At 41.4% G+C, this 18,005-nt stretch overlaps 1 protein-coding gene across 1 annotated transcript; it reads right to left on the reverse strand.

The window, feature by feature from the left end:
• Positions 1–961: 961 nt before the first annotated feature.
• On the reverse strand, positions 962–14,994 carry inka2 (inka box actin regulator 2). The gene is made up of 2 exons (XM_082532632.1): positions 14,230–14,994; positions 962–4,184 (listed from the first exon to the last, which is right to left on the reverse strand). The coding sequence occupies exons 1-2, from the start codon at positions 14,299–14,301 to the stop codon at positions 2,931–2,933; spliced, it is 1,326 nt and encodes a 441-aa protein (XP_082388758.1). The 5' UTR covers positions 14,302–14,994; the 3' UTR covers positions 962–2,930.
• Positions 14,995–18,005: the final 3,011 nt, after the last annotated feature.

Here is an 18,005-nt window from a genome sequence, read left to right on the forward strand (position 1 = left end):
ATGCTGTTAGAACTCACTCAGGTGAGCAGACAAAGCATATCCCAAAAGGCCATTGCAGGGACCCGTGTTTGAGTCAAGCATTTACAGAAATATAAAGAATGCTAACTATTTTTTTTTTATTGGAAGGTTGCCGGTTCGAGCCCCGCCTCCGACAGGCTCGGTTGTTGTGTCCTTGGGCAAGGCACTTCACCCGTTGCCTACTGGTGGTGGTCAGAGGGCCTGGTGGCGCCAGTGTCCGGCAGCCTCGCCTCTGTTCCCAGGGCAGCTGTGGCTACAATGTAGCTTGCCATCACGAGTGTGTGAATGGGTGGATGACTGAATGTAGTGTAAAGCTATACAAATACAGGCCATTTACCATTTTGTTAACCTTTGATGTCCAGTTTCTATGTGTGTTAAAGTTGTAATTTTACTTTAAATCTGATTGTGTGAGTTTTAGTTTATTTTGCCTCCCCGTGTTTCCTTATTGTTAACTTTCTGTCTTTGTGGAAGTGGTTTCCTGTTTTTATTTTGGTAGTCATTTTTCTCTCGTGTCTTCTATTTTAGTTTTTATTGTGTGCCATTTCCCTAATTAATTTCAGCTGTATCTAGTTTCCAAGTTGTCTCCGCTTCCATTGTTGCCTATTGTGTCTTTCCAGATTGAGCTGGTTAGTGTTCTTGTGCAGAATGTCTGTGAACTTGATCATGTTTACCTTTCATTAGTTTGATTTCTGCTGTTTGCTTTATGTTTTGGACAAATTAATGCCTCTTGAATCTTCCATTTGTTTCCTCTTCCTGCGACACACCCTTTCATTAATTGCCTTGAATATATTATAACTACTGTGTCATAATGTATTAGTTAGCATTACCAGAAAAGATTTACATGGACTGTAATTATATTTCCCAAACATGTCTAGTTTCCGTGTCAGTTCTACAGTAGAGAAAGATGTTGCACAAACGAACACACTGATGCACAAAAGCAGCATTTCATTCTGAAAACAGATTTAATTTACAAAGAGTCAGTGACAGTTTTACAGTGCACATGACACAAGATCACCACTGAAGGTTCGCAGAACCTCGATGAAAAATATCAACAACAGTGCTGAGAATTACACTTAGAAGACAGCTTTAATAGGAAGAAATAAATGTTACAGTTACATATATGTACTACGTGTCATGACATCTCAGACTGCACTTTCTGGCAGAAGAAACTGTCTGTGTGTGTTGAACCCTCAGACTGTGCAGTATATGTATTGACCTGATTACTGAAACAGAGACAGCACCATATGGATCAACTGGCCAAGACACTCAAAACCACCTCTGAGGCCTAATCCCTGCTGGCTAAGATTATTGGTCTGGTATCACATCAAAAACTGAGTGAAAATAATGTTTTTTTCCTTTAATATTAAGTTAAGAATATCAGATTGTCCTTGCATATCAGTGGTCCCTTAATAATAATAACAATAAAAAAACACGAATCAATAGTGGGCAGTGTCGTCTGTGACCTGAGGGAGTTTGTGAAGGAAGCTATAGTTTGATTTGAACTGTTATGGTTCTGCTTGAAATGAAAAATACTGAAACTGTTTATTATGGTACAATAGAATAAATAATGTAGATTAAATATGACCTCACTGGTTTGTAGTTTAAGTACAAGAGCTGTAGCAATGTTTACACAATCAGCTGTTATGGTGACATTTATCTGCGCAGAATAATGAAAATCATGCGATGGGATATTACAGTAAATGAGTCTTATTGCTGCTGTTTGATGACAAATATGTACAATGTTCTGTACATTTAGCCTGTTCAGTTTGTTGTACCTTTCACAGATTATGGGTCCTATATCTGTTACAGCCCTGTAATGCATTCGCCTGCATATATACAGTATATAACACAGTCAGTTAATTCACAAAGCTCTGGGATTAAAGAAGCGCATTTTGCATCTTTAAGCTTGTGGCGAACATACTTTATATAATGTCTGAGTACCAGATGGCTGTCAGTTAGTCAGTACTTGGGGTTGGCTGTGCCATCTCTACCCCCTCCTCTCTCTGCATAGCAGCCCACGAGGACTTTGGTTGACTCAACATTTGCCATGTCTACATAGCAGAGAACTAAAGAGAGTGCTTCCAACATGACAGCAACCACAGCATTTCTGATTACGAGGGACAGATCTCAAAGTTTAATGTACAAAGTTTGAACTAGTCATGCACCGTATTGCTGTTATGCTTTTAAAGCAAGACAAAAAAATATATATACTGGAAACCCATTCTGAATGTGGCAGTGCTTTCTCCTGTGTGGCATTCGCTCCCTGAGCAAAGGTGAACAAGACGAGTTCATGTAGTCATGAGTTTCCAGGTTGTTACAGCCGTTTTGGAAATAAAAGGGAAGCTGAGGACTCTATAGTGGCAGTGCGTTCAGTAACAGCTGTTTGTAGCATCATTTATAAAAACAGTAACCATGCAATTCAACAGTTGGTGTTGCTATTTATAGATGCAAAGAAGTGCAAAGAAGTGTGTCCTGTAGAGCAGAAGTGGAAAAAGTCTGCATTAAAAAGATTTAAATTGATAGTGACATTCTGAGAATGGTGTACCGTCTTTTAGGAGAACATGAAAATCCAGTCATACATGCACACGTGTGAAGGAGTTTGAATAATACAAAAGTTGCAGCATAAACCCTAAAAAAGTCTCATTCTTTCTCAGATGCATCGCAGCATACACTCACACGGACACATCAAGCGAGGTCTGGGTTTTTGGATTGTCAGACGAAATGTTGCCCTGATAATCTCTCAGTCGCAGGAGAAACACGATGTGGGTGTGAATTTAACGGTTCATTTTTGGAAGTTAACTGTGTCCAAGCCTCTCGTTCATTCACGCTCCTTTATCACAGCCAAAATCCTACAGCACCTGTCACACGCTCAATCTGGCGTCACTGGCAGTCTGTTGGCCAGAGACTCGCTGTCAGACCCACACAGCTGTGTTGTAGTCAAACAAGGGCTGCATTTTCTCCAGACCAGTCTCTGGCTGCCTTCTGTCTAAATAAATCCCTGCAAATGGCTGCTGGTAAAACTGGTGCAAGTGTTGGTGGTGGTTCCTCTCTGTCTCTGGAAGATGCATACATGTGCTGCTTTTGCCCTGCTGTCCATTCGCCCAGAACGGCAGGTAAAAGCTGCCTTTTGAACTTTTGGGAAGCAATTTCTTCGGCCTTTTATAGAGGTCACCCTCTGGAAGCTCAGGAGCCACCCAGCCTGGCCTCTCCTTGAGCAGCTTGTCCCGGTCAGGCCGGACGCTTCGCAGGAACTTCTTGAAGATGTTTGTGGTGAATGAGAACTTTTTGCAGATCTCCTGTGAGCGGCTGAGGCGTAGAGGGTGAGCTGGGGTGTCTGGTCTTTCTGTCCCACCATCCATTCTCTCCTCTCTCCTCTTTGCCCTTTCTTCTTCTTCTCCTTCCTCCTTGTCCACCTCAGGCAGGTCTAGCCAGTTGCCCACAAGGTCTGCAAATACATTGTCCCCCAGAACTAATGGTTGACGGTTGCGACAGCGGCTCATGAGCGAAGAAGTCCAGTCACTGGCGTCATCTGTGCTGTCTTGGGAGTAGTCGCTATCTAAGGAAGGACCCTCTCTTGAGAGACTGTACAGGATTCCAGGCAGGTCCACTATCTGTGCACGACGGGGACGGGGATGGCTAGGGTAGGCCTCTGGTGGAGGATTTCCCACAACTGGTCCACAGAAGTCCACTTGAGGGGCAGTATATCCTGACCACCTTCTCGGTATAGACTCCAGGTCAGTTTCACTTCTTGCATTTCTTGCATTTCTTGAGCTCCGTGCACTTCTTTGACTTCTTTCACTCTCGCTCTCTAGGCTGGATGACGAGGAGGATGAGGTTTCCAGACTGCTTCTGTTTTCTGATAGACTAGTCGAGTTTCTGCTTTCCAAAGACTGCCTTGAACTCGGCATGTGATTCGGGCTGGGCTCCTCAGACATGGTTTCTCTGATACAGCGGCTCTGATCCTCTCCTGAAGCTGATGCTGCTGCAGCTGGTGGTTCAGCAGCAGCAGTTGAAGCCGTGTGGGGCATTCCCCGGTTAATAGGCCGCCCTGAAATGTCAAGATTTTCTAGTGCCGTCTGGACCTGAAGGAGCTTGAGTTCCTGAAGGGCTCCCATCATTGAATTCATCTGAGCATGGAGGCCATCTCCAGCTTCTTTCATGGATAACTGCAGAAAGACAGAGAGAAAAATAAAGATAAAGGACTGATAGCGGTATTCACATTTACATTTGTGTTTCACACACACAGACAAAAAAATCTCATTGCACAAGAGCAACTGACAACAGTCATTCATTCCAGCAAATATTAACAGTTATTATCCCTGGTAAAAAATTTGCTAAATTCAACATGGATCTATCTACTGCGATGACCCCCTTATGAATAATGGAGCAGGCTAAAGAAACTTATTAAAAAGATAAGTTATTGTACTAAGCCTGTTTTTTATCTCTTCACTTGTGGGTTTTAGGGTATGTTTAATTATGTGGTCATGTGACCTAGTTTTGGATGACAGGCTGGGGTCCCATATGGCCAGCGTATGAGCGAGAATCCAACTAGTGACAGCTGTAGAACACACTTGCTTTCATTTAAAAAAAAAAAACATCTATAATTTCCTTTTTACTTCCTTTCATTTGATTTATCATATCTGCTTTCTCCTCTGAGCCCATTGTATTCGTGTGTTCTACTCTCTGTGCAGCAGTAATCATCCTCTCTGCTTTTAACCTCCTCCGCCTCTCTTCCTGTTCTCATCTGTTTGAAAGCCTGCGTCATGTGACCTGGACTAACTGTCTTCTCCTGAAGGCAGCCACACAACCCAGAGCCAGCATCCTAACCCGTGTCTTAACTTCCAGCCTTGAATCACTGCATGCCCTCTGAATAACTGTCTTAGATATTATAGGTTTCTCTGCTATGATTTCATAACATGCTACTGATTAATGAATGAAAAATAAAGCATCTGTGAAAAGACACGAGGAAGCATGCAAGGAATTTTGAAAAATTAGTTCACGGGAAATTTTGGTGAAAATCTTGCAGAGCACACCTTCAGATGAACATGACTACACTTCCATAGAAGATGCTCTTAGTCAACCAAAACAAATACCTTTAAACTAAACTTTAAGCCTTCAAATAAAATAAATTGCTACTATGAGAATAAACAGGCAGCTGTAATAAAAACCTACACCTTACCTTAAAATAAAATTTAAAAAAAGCAGCAGGTTTTGATCCTCCTGGCTGCACCTCAGTCAGCCCGTCACTGTCTCTCACCTTTCAAATGGATCAGTCTGACTGCCTCTATATGTATCCCCCTCCAATGGAGGGACACCACTGGGAGTGACAGCCAATCACCACTGCCCATCTAGACTATAATCCCCAAATACAATGTGTGTGTGTGAGGGGGTGGATGGGGGGACTCACTCAGGCGGAAACGGAATAACAATGAAAGGAGCGAGAGGGGTGGTGAGAGTCAGCCATATGAGCAGAGATGGAAAGGGTGGGGGCAAACAGGGGGGAATCCTTTGCCATATGTTTAGATGTCGAAGAGAAAACTGTTGATGGATTTAATTATGAATGACACCATTAGAACATAAGAAGGGGATGCAGAGGGCAGGAGGTTGGATGTAGGTGCAACAAAATTAGGCTGCGATACTTAGATCTCCAGGGAACAGTGATTATGCTGACCCTGGGTGGGAAAAGTTGCTGCATAGTGCAGTTGGCATTACAGCATCGTAATCAAAGCTTCTTATTACTGTGTGAGAAGGGATATGAGTTTTTTTTTAATGTGGGAAAATTGACAAATGTGACAAATTCTTAGACAACATTTTGATTTAAAAAGTAAAACACAAGGCATAAAAATGTGTGAAATGTATGGAAAAGTCAGAATTGCTAGCTCAAAATATGCTAAAGTTAGTCCTCACTTTGTTAGTCCACTACTTCATCCCAGAATGTGACATCAATTCCTGGCCATTCCTCTGGCACCATGTTTACATTTAGAGAAATGTCTCAGCAACTATTGGATTGATTGTCATTAAATCTGGCACATCATTTACTTCACAGGATGAAGTTAATTACTTGCAGAGCTACCAACATGTCAAATTTTTAATATGTCCTGATTTTATAACCAACCATGCCACGCTGTTCACATCAGCCTCAGCCTTATAGAGTATGTTCACTGTTAATTAAAAGCTTCAGAAAACGTTTTGAATGCGATTAACATTTAAACCTACTGAACATCAGCATGTTGTCACGGAGAGCCTGTCCGCATGCCCCATTTAGCTTAGACACCACTGTGTCCAAGTGCAGCATCTTGGAGTTCCAGTGACCGTGCAGACCCTTAAAGGAAGTTCATGGTTTCTGCATGTCTGTAAATGTCTGCAACACAGGAATTTTGCTGTCTGCTCAAGCAGAAAGGGAGCAAGTTCACCAAAAGTGCATGTGCTAGACATTTTTCATGCACAGAATAAATACAGGGCAGCATGGTGGCATGGGGGTCAGCACTGTTGCCTAACAGTAAGAGGGAGCTGGGTTCGAATCTACCATCTGGCTGGGCCCTTTGTGTCTCCACGAGTTCTCTCCGAGCCCTCCAGTAATTTTAAATTAGACCTATGTGTGAATGTGAGTCTGAGTTAAGCCTGCGACAGATTGGCGACCTGTCCAGGGTGTACCCCACCTCTATAATCAGAAGAAAATGAATGGATGGATTATAAATATGACAACATCTGCTCTGCTTTCATTTAGCACTTGCACAACTTCAATAATGAATTTACAAAATTTAACCATATCAAAACATTTTTGGAGAAACAGAGTCACACAGATGCAGTGATTTAATTATTGCAAACTATTCTGCATATTATGTTCTTAAATTATTAATGAACATATAAAATAGACCAACTTTCCTTTTCTTTCTTTTCTAATATAGAAAAGAAAGAAAATAATATTTCTATATATATAATATATAGAAATATTAGCTCACAGTGTCATAAAGTTTAAAGAGCAAAAAAAAAATCTCTTCATTGAAACACTGGTTTATTACATGTTTGTCATTCATCCAATTTGGACTGTCTACATACACTTGAAGCACAGTGACCTGGCTTTGACACCAATACACTATCCTTTACCATCAGCAGTAAATCTCTGCATTAAAACACTTGGCTTATCACGACATATGGCTGAGTAGATGCACGCGGGCGTGAATAACCTCTAAGATCAGATAATAGGCCTATCAATGCACATGCGGGGATGACAGGCCTCTGAGCTTCCCGCTGGCTCGCTAAATTAGGAAGTGAAGGTACATGTAATTAGCACAATAAGGTTGTCTCTTGTCTTTGTGCCTTTCACATATGGCTGACTTCATTAGCTGTAATTGTCTGCGTCCTGGGAAAGGCTGGGAAAGGGTGCATAATTACGGTTTACTTTCTTACACAAGAAAAGTCAACAAGACTTGAGGCAAAAGGGGAGTTATGTATTTATCATTGCATTTTTGGAGCCTTCAGTAAAGTTTATCCCAGGATCAGGATTGCTTTAATGTATTAAATTTGCTTTTGTAATATCATCTTCTAGGTATGCAGACTCAAAGAGCTGCACCTGTTTACACACGCTAACCTCAAACACTGCAGTTTAACATTCACGTGCAACTTTTTCATTATCCCTAAAATGCAGACACTCCCCACAGTTATTTAAAAACACAGTGTTGTTTACTGGCATTTCTATTCTAAGGCGATATTAATAATTCATACTATGCTCTGGGGAACAAACAGGGGAACAGCAGTAAGCCAAACCCTATTATTCTACCTTTAACATGCCAACTAACTCCAGGCACTCCGCTGCCATTTCAAAGCTGAACTTTGTGGCCCAAATATGTCAGCCTTTTCATCCCTCATCCGATATCTTACTCAGAATGCCAAAAGTGACTTAAAAATGTTGTCCTGCGGCGGTTTCTTGTTTAGACACAGATGTTACGGAAATCCTAAGATGTCTCACTTTTACAATGTGTGAATCAGCCCAGGGCCTGGCAGACCTGAGAGGACCTACACGCGCACCTTAAGGGTTTAAGGACAAAAACGGAGATGAGAAATAATGTCTGTCTAATCTAATTTAACAAGAGAACTGGGATGAAATTGGCGCTGCAGGGAATTGTTGTACTGCCCAGAAACACTTTAATCATTAATGCAGTCTTGTGAAGTTTGGTTAAATCTTCTTTTTTCCCTTTATTTAATCGAGAGAGTATGCATTTCTTTGAGAATGTGAAAAATTTGAAAAAAATAAGACAAACATTTAATCCCCCCCAAAACCCTCTACTTTCTCTTCTGGCTGCAGTGATGTTAGCCAAGGAGACATAATTGCCAATCAAGGGCTGAATGCTTCAGAGTTTAAGAACAAAGGCTGGCAGCCTTCATCTAATACTGAATAGAGGCTTATTAAAAAGTGGTGGGCTATTTAATTAAGAGCTTAAAAAAAAAGTTTATAGGTGATTCTTTATTTCAGAGCCACATGTCAGATCTTTCTAACTGTGAAGACGCTTCTAGAAAACCATTCAATATACATGCAAGTGAATTAAATACCACAAAGTATAAATAAATCAGTGCTCCTGCTCTGCTGTCTGTCAAGATCAAGTTCTGCCTTGATCATGGTTTCGGTATTACCTCATGTCAGTTATGAAGGGAAAAATAATGCGCTGTGCAAACACACTGAGCTCACACATCCACGCAAGTCCAGACTTGCCTCAGTAGAACGAAGTCAGTGTACTTTTTTAGAGCATGGATGCTGTGTTCAGATTATTAGGAGGAAAATAAACCCAAACAAGTAATCAAAAACAAACCAGTGCTCTATTCTGCCTACAAAATGCAGGCCATTCACTGTTGTTGTTTGTTAGTAGCTGAAGGGGGGAGGCCAAGGTTATCAGACCCAAAAGGTCTTCCTGTTTGGAAGGCGCTGACCAGCAGCAGCATCTATAGTGTGTACTCCCCTTCCTCCACCTCCACCCCTAATTAAATATGAATGGTGATCTGTGTGGGTCAAGGACAGGAATGGGTTCTCTGTCTGGGGGATACACACAAGGTCTCTGTGGCTGAACTGCTGTGGATGGCCCCGAGGTCACGATAAAGAGGGTAATAAATCTGCGCAGCATTTAGTGAAAGAAATAAATTACTATGCACATGGCAATGAATGCCTCTTTGACAAAAAAAAGGTTATATGGTGACTCTGTTTGGCCCGTATGTCCTCCGGGTCGCATTCAGGAGACGAAGAAGTGTGAATGATAAACATAAAAGCCTTCTTGTACTTTAATTTTAGAAGATGTTCTCATTTTTAGGAAAATGTTTTGCTTCTCCTCCCTACTCAGATAATAGAGCTGTCTCTTTATGGTTTAGCAAAACTATCTGCAACACTTAGGGGTAAATGAAAATGGGGAACTAGGTGAACCACAACTTTTAAAATGAACCAGTCGAGAGCAAATATAACTGTTTGTAGGTCCTGCTGGCCAACAAAGACTCCCTGATGACCTTTTCAGAAAAAGGGAGGTGGTTTAATAGCTTGTTTCCTGCTTGAGCTCATTTATGCTGCCGTGGGAGATGTAGGATGATTAGGATCCATATCATCATCTTTGGCAGATGATATTTGGAGACAGTCTGGGACCCAATCTGTTGTTGTCCTGGCGGGAACTCCTCACTGGAAGCAATAATCGTCACGTAGAAGCTCGATAGCACAGGAGTTGACGTCAGCACCTCGTGTGGGGGCAGTGAAAGTGCTCATCCAATTCTCAGCCCCCCTCTAAGATCAAAAGGAGCGCTAAATCACACAAGCATTTCCTAAAGAAAATAAATGTGGTTGCTGATGCTGGGTTTTTTTTCTGTGTGCATCATCTAGTACATTTTTCAACTGATAGTGAATGGCTGTGCAAAGCCTTTAATGCAGTGTTTTTTTTAAGCCATTTAAAAATGTGCAGCTTATTTACAGTTTTTCAATTTGGAATTTGAAACATTTTGGATATTTATACTTGTACTGTATTGGATTGCTAAGTCATAAATGTCGTTTTGATTTAAAGGAATTCATCTTCAGTATTTTTTATATTGTATTTTCATTTTTAAAATACTGGAAATGCTTATAATGACCGACTTCTGTAATATGAAAGTGGATCTAGAGAATTCTCCAAAAGTTGATTCTGTTCATCTGGACGTAGCGTATCCAAGTCACTTGGATGAGTGACGAAATGTTTCTCCCACAAAACGCTACGTCCAGATGAACAGAATCAACTTTTGGAGATTTACTTACCTGGATTATTGAGCATGCATCAAGAAGATCTAGAGAAGTATATCTTAAATCTTGTTTTTAGCTTTTGACCACTTTTGACCCAAAACCCTTGGATAAACTTACTCTACTGAATGACTGTCAGTGTTACTGGCTAGACAGTAAACACAGAAAGGCTAATTACTGCTGAGGGGAAGGTCAAATCCCTCAGGAGATGGTAAAGATCAAAACAGAGCTGAAAGATGAGCGAATGTATTGGAGTTACTTTTATCTGGAGGTCAGAGAAAAACATAATCTTAAATTCTAATATTGAGGTGTCAGCTGTTGTTAAGATGAACAGCTGTTTGATAATAGATGTTTCAATTTGTGGTTTGTTCTGAACCCTCAGTGCTGTATATATGTTATTTTTAAAAAGAACAAATTTATAAATATAACTTCAACAGTGTCAGACAAGATGTAATGCAAAGGTCAGAGCATAGAGAATACCGATCTATACCTCACACGTTGTTTCCAGTGAACGTATAAGGTAAGGAGGTCAGGACTTGATCTTACACTAACAGGATTGCACGTGTGGTCACAACAGCAGCATTAACTTAACTTGTTCACTCTGCATCCAAGAAAAAAAAGGCCAAAATAAATCTGATATCTTGGGCAGTGATTTCATTTTCCATTCTGTGAACCATGAAAAAGCCGGTTACGTGTGCAGAGTCATAATGATAAACAGGCTTTGTTAAAGGTTTGTAGCTCAGTCTCAAACACAATGATCACCCACGCAAACCCCACAGCTGCCACCAAGAGTTGGTCCAATTTTAGCCGAGGGGAAGGAAGGGCAGTTTGGAGAACGGGAGCCACAGGGGGAGCCACAAAACAAACGGGCTTAAAGTTAAGCCACAACCCTGCTTTGTGTACAGCTTTCAGCTCCAACGCCCAAAAGGTAACAAAGAACTTTCCAGAAGACACAACAGGCTTGGCACTCAGGTGCACTTCTCTCAGATTTCATGACTTCATGGTTGCTGGCTTTGGTGTTGAATTCCAAGGTGACAGTCATGTTTGAAATTCGCCTCAGGTGTGAAAGAGAAAAAGGGGGCACGCTGCATGTGAAGTCGGCTTCAGCGGCGATGATATGAAACGCTCTGATTTATGTTTTAGTGTCTGACGCTGCTAACCAGGTGTGAACCCTACATTTAGACAATGTGAGTCAAAGACGTGTCACCGTTTGCATTTTCAACATCAAGTAGGCAGGAAGAGCTTATGTTTTCTTTGTCATGACTGTCTGTTTGCTGCACCAATCATGAGTCATGCATAGGTTTGAAATGATTTCATTGTTGTCATTACTGTCTATCCTCAGGATTTCAGAGGACTCGTGTATTTCTTTTAAAGAATAAAGTTAAACGACTGTTTTCAGTTTGAGTCACACAGGAAGACAGATGGTGCTATATACCTGACTGTCAGGTTTGATATTTAATGGATTTGTTGTGATGGACATGGTCAGCAGTTGAAGAAATTAGACCCCAAGCTTTTCAAGTTTGAGGGTCAAACTTTCAAGTGTGACCTGTCTGTACTTCCCACAAGGACCCACACCCTCAACCGCTGACACAGTGCCCACACTTTCATATCACACTCCTGTTGTAGAGCTGACAGGACATCAGGGTTTGGGTTTCAGTGTGTCTAACGTGAAACACTGAAGTCATGCTGGCATTCACGTGACTTTCGTATAGCCTTTGAATGCCACATTCAGGCTTCTTTGTTGCTATAGACACAAACAAACTCAACTATGTAGATTTTCTTGTTTCATTGTAACTTTTTTAGTCAGGAGTATTAGAATATATCAGGTAAAGGTTTAAGGGACTATACTATTATTTTTGCTCCTTCCATTCAGTTGCCCTTGTGTGTAACGTTCACTGCATGCCATTTTTCAAGACATGCACAATCAGCTTAAGCTCTTACATGCATTTTTCTACCAGCTTGTGCCTATTTTCATTCATATCTATAAAATATGACATACAGCTAGCAGACATTTAAAACTTAGCCTGGTTCCAGCCCTCATACAACTGACATTTGCGCTCCTTACCAACTTTTTTCTTCCAATTCCAGATGGAAAGTAAGAAAAAAAAAGTAAAACGCACACAAAAGGCTGATACTGCTAAACACAACCCAACACAGAGAAAGAGAAATGGCATATTTCTTTGACTTATGTGATAAAAGTAAACTCTGCTCTGACTGGACATAATGTTGGCAAGATGGAAAAGTTACTCCCTGCTGAATGGTTGGGATAAAATCTAAACTTCTCCCAACAGAAAATAGATACCATAAACACAGAGGCTATAATTAAGTGAAAGCGATATCTGGTTTGATTGGAAAGCTACATTTCTGTGCTGTTTTTGAGAAAATAGTGTTATAATGCAGTTATATCAGTCTGCACTCATTGCGTTGCAAACAAATGACAAATGTGAATACGAACTTGATGTTGATTGTGATGGATTGTGTAGCTCGAGTTCTGTTGCTTTTATGCTGCATGGAAATGAATGAAAACACAGCAGGAAAAAACAAAACATCATGCAAAATGGTTTTTGGAATGATTTAAGGTCATGCTGTTTGTAGTAAGTGTTCCAAAACATGCGTAACTGGTATGGTCCAAAATTGCTGACTTCAAAGCCACAAATTCGCAAGAGATGTCCAGGAGCCGCTTGACTCGGCATCACAGCTGTAAGTCGACTGTTAGATGTTTGTGATCTCTGTGTTGCTGATAGAGCCGGTTTTACCGCTCTCCACTGAACACTGGATGAAAATCAGTCACAGTGGAAAGGAAAGTGACAACCTTGGCATAGACACCCCTTATTTCTGAACAACAGATTGCATCCCACATGGTCTTGAGAGCAGGGGGAGACTGCCTCAGCTTTTTAACTGGCATCTGCTCCCCGTTCTCCTGTTTGATCCTCGGCATGGCATGACACTTTTTCTATTATGTTACCAAACTGCGATGTGGCAGCCCTAACACAACATGTCCTTCTGGCATCAACGTCAACTCCCCTTAAATTTCAAGTGCCACTTCACAGACGTGTGGCTAATTTGGAGCAGCAAGTCATGAAGTCACAGAGCAGATTAAGCTGCAAAACATGCAGCCACGCAAGGCCTTTCTGCAGGCCAGTGGCTGGACAAAAAAAGGGGGGGGGGGGGGGGGGGCGGGAAATCAGTCGCTGCTTTGAAGATGATTCCAAATGAAATCTGTGCCAGTTAAGGCTCCTCAGAAAATGGGTCTACAGTGTGTCACTGCCAGATGATTTTGGGCACGAGGGTGAAGCTTACAGATTTTGTTTTTACATTTCAAAGAAGAGGAAAGAAATGGCAGAATAAATGTACTCACATCAAACATGGTAGATGAGAGGAGACATGAAAATATTAAATAACGGAGTCTAACAAATTCATTTAGAGCATGGAAACGTGATGAAACTCAATGTGACTGCCAATTTCACTCACTCCCCTGTGAGAGCTGGAGCTCCGAACAGTCTGTTGCAACACATGATTAAATTTACTACAAGGCACCAAGAATAGTGTGAACCTTAAATCGCTTTCTTTCAAGAATCCATAACCCAGCGCAGAGTATTTATGACAAGAAAAAACCGTCTTGAGCTCATTAAGCTTAAAACATCTGTCCCAGATGCGTGGACAGAGAGGAGGGAAATGTACACATGCCTCTGGTGTGCTCAGAGCTTTAAGCCCACACAGATTAATGCGATTTAAAAAGACACACATGCACCCTCAGCTGAAAACTAGACTCCAGAATATTAGACTTGGAAATGTAGAAATGTTTCAGGACACATAGGGCGCAATAAAGCGACATTTCTAAATTTAAAATGTGAAAATTGTTAAATATTTAATGTAAAACGCGTATAAGCGGTAAAAGTGCTCAAAATACACACGAATAAAGTAAAACAGCGGTCCAGGGTAACAACACAAGAAGATACAACGGAACCTACCAGCTCTTGCTTCAGTCGCCTCAGACACGCATCCATGTTTTTGCTTTCTTGTTTGGCGAGCCGCTGTTCCATTTTTCTTTCTTTCTTTCTTTTTTCTTGAAAGACAGGAATTCAGCTGAACCGCTTCGCCAGTCCCTGCTCGAACATGACTATTGACGCTTTAAGAAGAGCAGAAAACAATTGGCAATTGAAGATGCGCAGATCCTGCCGAGGAATGCGCGCGCGGCTCAAAATGACGCGAATCTCGTGGTTTAAATCCTGATGAAGAAAATCTGTTTACTCCAAAAAAATTAATAAATAATACAAAAATGATAATGAGCTCCTTCATGTGGCTGCACCAACAGACTGGGTCCGTGTTTCTCTCTTTCAGTGGCCCCTGCTTGGCTGCTGTCAGTGTCGTGTGTGTTGCTCAGTCTGTTTTTCCCCCTGCTGCTATTTTCTCATTCAAGAGGAGCGCTTACGTTGGCCATCCAATTTCCTCCAATGAGCGAGCCTCCCAGGGCCTCTCAAGCCAGGATAAAACGCGGATCCATCATTTACTATGCGCGAGCAGAACTGTCCACAGCAGCTCAAAAGAGAGACCGACCATCTGGAAATATCCAAATAAAGGCTGAAAGATAAGATAGTTGGGTTTGCTGAAAGAGCGCATTTTCCATAAAACAGACAAATATATTCAGCAGTCCCTGTTGCATTACACTGGACTGAAAGAGGATGTGTTTAAGAGAAACCATACGCGTCCATAGGAACAGTTTCCTGGCCACCTTCGCTGCGCAGAGAGGAAACACCTGAGCTGTGGGCTTTTGTTACAAGACACGGGTATGATTAGAATAAGGGAAGGAAGTATTGCACATACAAAGAAGCAAATGGAAGTTGCTGTAAACATTCCCTGCCTCGCAGAATAGATTGGATTCATCTGAAAGTTTGCACATGCAGCTCGTGTTCAATTTGCAATCTAGAGATGCCAAGAAAACTTGATGAGGTCTCCTTTACTTCAAAATGATTTACTTTATATGACAATTACTATACCAAAGAAAGCAAAAGGAAGAAACTTTAGGTAAATTACATTAACAATAAAAAATACGATTATTTATAATCAGGAAGAATTACGTAAAATCCCAAGAGGATGCTAAATGGTGCATGGTGTCACCAGCTGTCATTAATTTTATTTTAATTCAGTATTTCCCCCTGTGTGATTTAGAGAAATACTTTCAAACAACTTCCCCCAATGAATAAATAAATAACAATTAGAGAGATACTCCGTGATTTTGAGTTTGCGTGGTTATAATGAGCCAGAATTGAAAGAAAATCACCAGTCACCCGTTTTGTTTTCTGCCAGGGATGAGCTTTGCCTGACATTCAGGAAACTTTGTGCCCCCTGACCTGCTTTCGGTCATGTTGAAGGTTCAGTGTCTTGCATGATGTTGGTGATGCTTCCCAGATGGATGCAGAGAGAAAGGGGAGGAAGCAGCTCTATCTCAGATTCCAAAAGCAATGAAACTCGGAAAATAAATAAATCATCTGAGTCTGACTCAACATCTGAGAGAAGAGCTTTAACTGACTTGTATGTTTTATTCTCATATTCTTTATAAACATTCAGTGTCTGGAAATGATAACAGAGTCTTCTTCTGTGTTTTACAGCAGATTTATTACTCTGTGTCTGTTCAGTGTCATTTTGACAGCAGATTTAGACCTGCATTGATTTTTCAATTAATAATAACAATAAAGAGCAACCTATTCCAGATACAGGATGTGATCCTCACCGCCCTCACTCTAATCTGGAGGGAGTGTTGAGAAACAGTGTTGAATCCAGTTTCTGTGAGATTACTAAAAGCCTCTTTGTGATTTCACAAACATCTATGTCTCCTTCTGACTGACATAATGCAAAATATTGTCTAGACAGTCCTGATGACTAACTTTCAAAACACTCTATTGATCTAAAAGTGAACACACGATTGTCCTAACAACACTTTCTAATTCAGTTCAATTAAATTTTATTTTACTATGCCAAATCACAACAACAGTCTCCTCAAGGTGCTATATATTGTAAGGTAGACCCTACAATAACACATACAGAGAAAAACCCAACAACCCCCTATGAGCTTTGGTGACAGTGGGGAGGAAAAACTCCCTTTTAACAGGAAGAAACCTCCGGCAGAACTGGGGTCAGGGAGGGGCGGGGCCATCTGCTATGGGAGAGAGAAGGAAGACAGGATAAAAGACGCTGTGGAAGAGAGACAGAGATTAATAACAAGTAATGATTCAATGCAGAGAGGTCTATTGACACATAGTGAGTGAGAAAGGTGACTGAATAAGAAAAACTCAATGCATCATGAGAATCCCCCAGCATTCTACACCTATTGCGGCATAACTAAGGGAAGATTCAGGATCACCTGATCCAGCCTTAACTATGTGCTTTAGCAAAAAGGAAAGTTTTAAGCCAAATCTTAAAAGTAGAGATAGTGTCTGTCTCCCGAATTCAAATTGGAAGCTGGTTCCACAGAAGAGGGGCCTGAAAACTGAAGGCTCTGCCTCCCATTCTACTTTTAAATACTCTAGGAACAACAAGTAAGTCTGCAGAACAAGAGCGAAGTGCTCTAATGGGGTGATATGTTACTAAGGTCACTAAGATAAGATGGGGCCTGATTATTTAAGACCTTGTATTTAAGGAACAGGGTATTGAATTCAAGTCTGGGTTTAACAGGAGAAGCCAATATAGGAGAAATATGGTCTCTCTTTCTAGTCCCAGTCAGTACTCTTGCTCCAGCATTTTGGATTAACTGAAGGCTTTTCAGGATCCTGATAATGACGAATTACAGTAGACCAGCCTAGAAGTAATAAATGCATGAACTAGTTTTTCAGCATCACTCTGGGACAGGATTTTTCAAATTTTAGAGATAAATTTTGCCCAAATGGAAGAAAGCAGTCATCCATATTTGTTTAATATGTGCATTGAGGGACTTTCTAAGCTTGTAATTGTTTGGCTTTGCTGTGTATTTAACATGAGCTGATAAGAGTACCAGTTTCAGGCATGTGTACAAACTTTAAATGGTAAATGGCCTGTATATGTATAGCACTTTACTAGTCCCTAAGGACCCCAAAGCGCTTTACACATTCAGTCATCCACCCATTGGTGATGGCAGCTACATTGTAGCCACAGCCACCCTGGGGCGCACTGACAGAGGCAAGGCTGCCGAACACTGGCGCTACCGGGCCCTCTGACCACCACCAGTAGGCAACGGGTGAAGTGTCTTGCCCAACGACCCAGACTGTCCAAGAAGGGCTCAAACCAGCAACCTTCCAACTCTTGAACCACGATCGCCCTTTACTCTGAAGCCTTTTAACAATCTTGTATGTCAACAAACAATTGCAGGGACAGCACTGTTGCATCACAGCCCCAGGAAAGGAAGACCAAGAGTCACCTCTGCTGCTGAGGATAAATTAATCTGAGTCACCAGCCTCAGAAATGACAGGTAAACAGCACTTCAGATTAGAGCTCAGATAAATGCCACACAGAGTTCCAGTAACAGGGACATGTCTACATCAACTGTTCAGAGGAGACTGTGCGAATCCTTTATGGTCAGACAGCTGCTAAGAAACCACTACTAAGGAAAAGCAACAAGCAAAAGAGATTTGTTTGGGCAAAGAAACACATGGAATGGACATTAGACCAGTGCAAATCTGTGCTTTGGTCTGATGAGTCCAAATTTGAGATCTTTGGTTCCACTTGGCGTGTCTTTGTGCGACACAGAAAAAGTGAAGGGATGGTCTCTGCATAC

This window comes from Aulonocara stuartgranti (assembly GCF_965226115.1).
Source record: "Aulonocara stuartgranti genome assembly, chromosome: 5".
NCBI lineage: Eukaryota > Metazoa > Chordata > Actinopteri > Cichliformes > Cichlidae > Aulonocara > Aulonocara stuartgranti.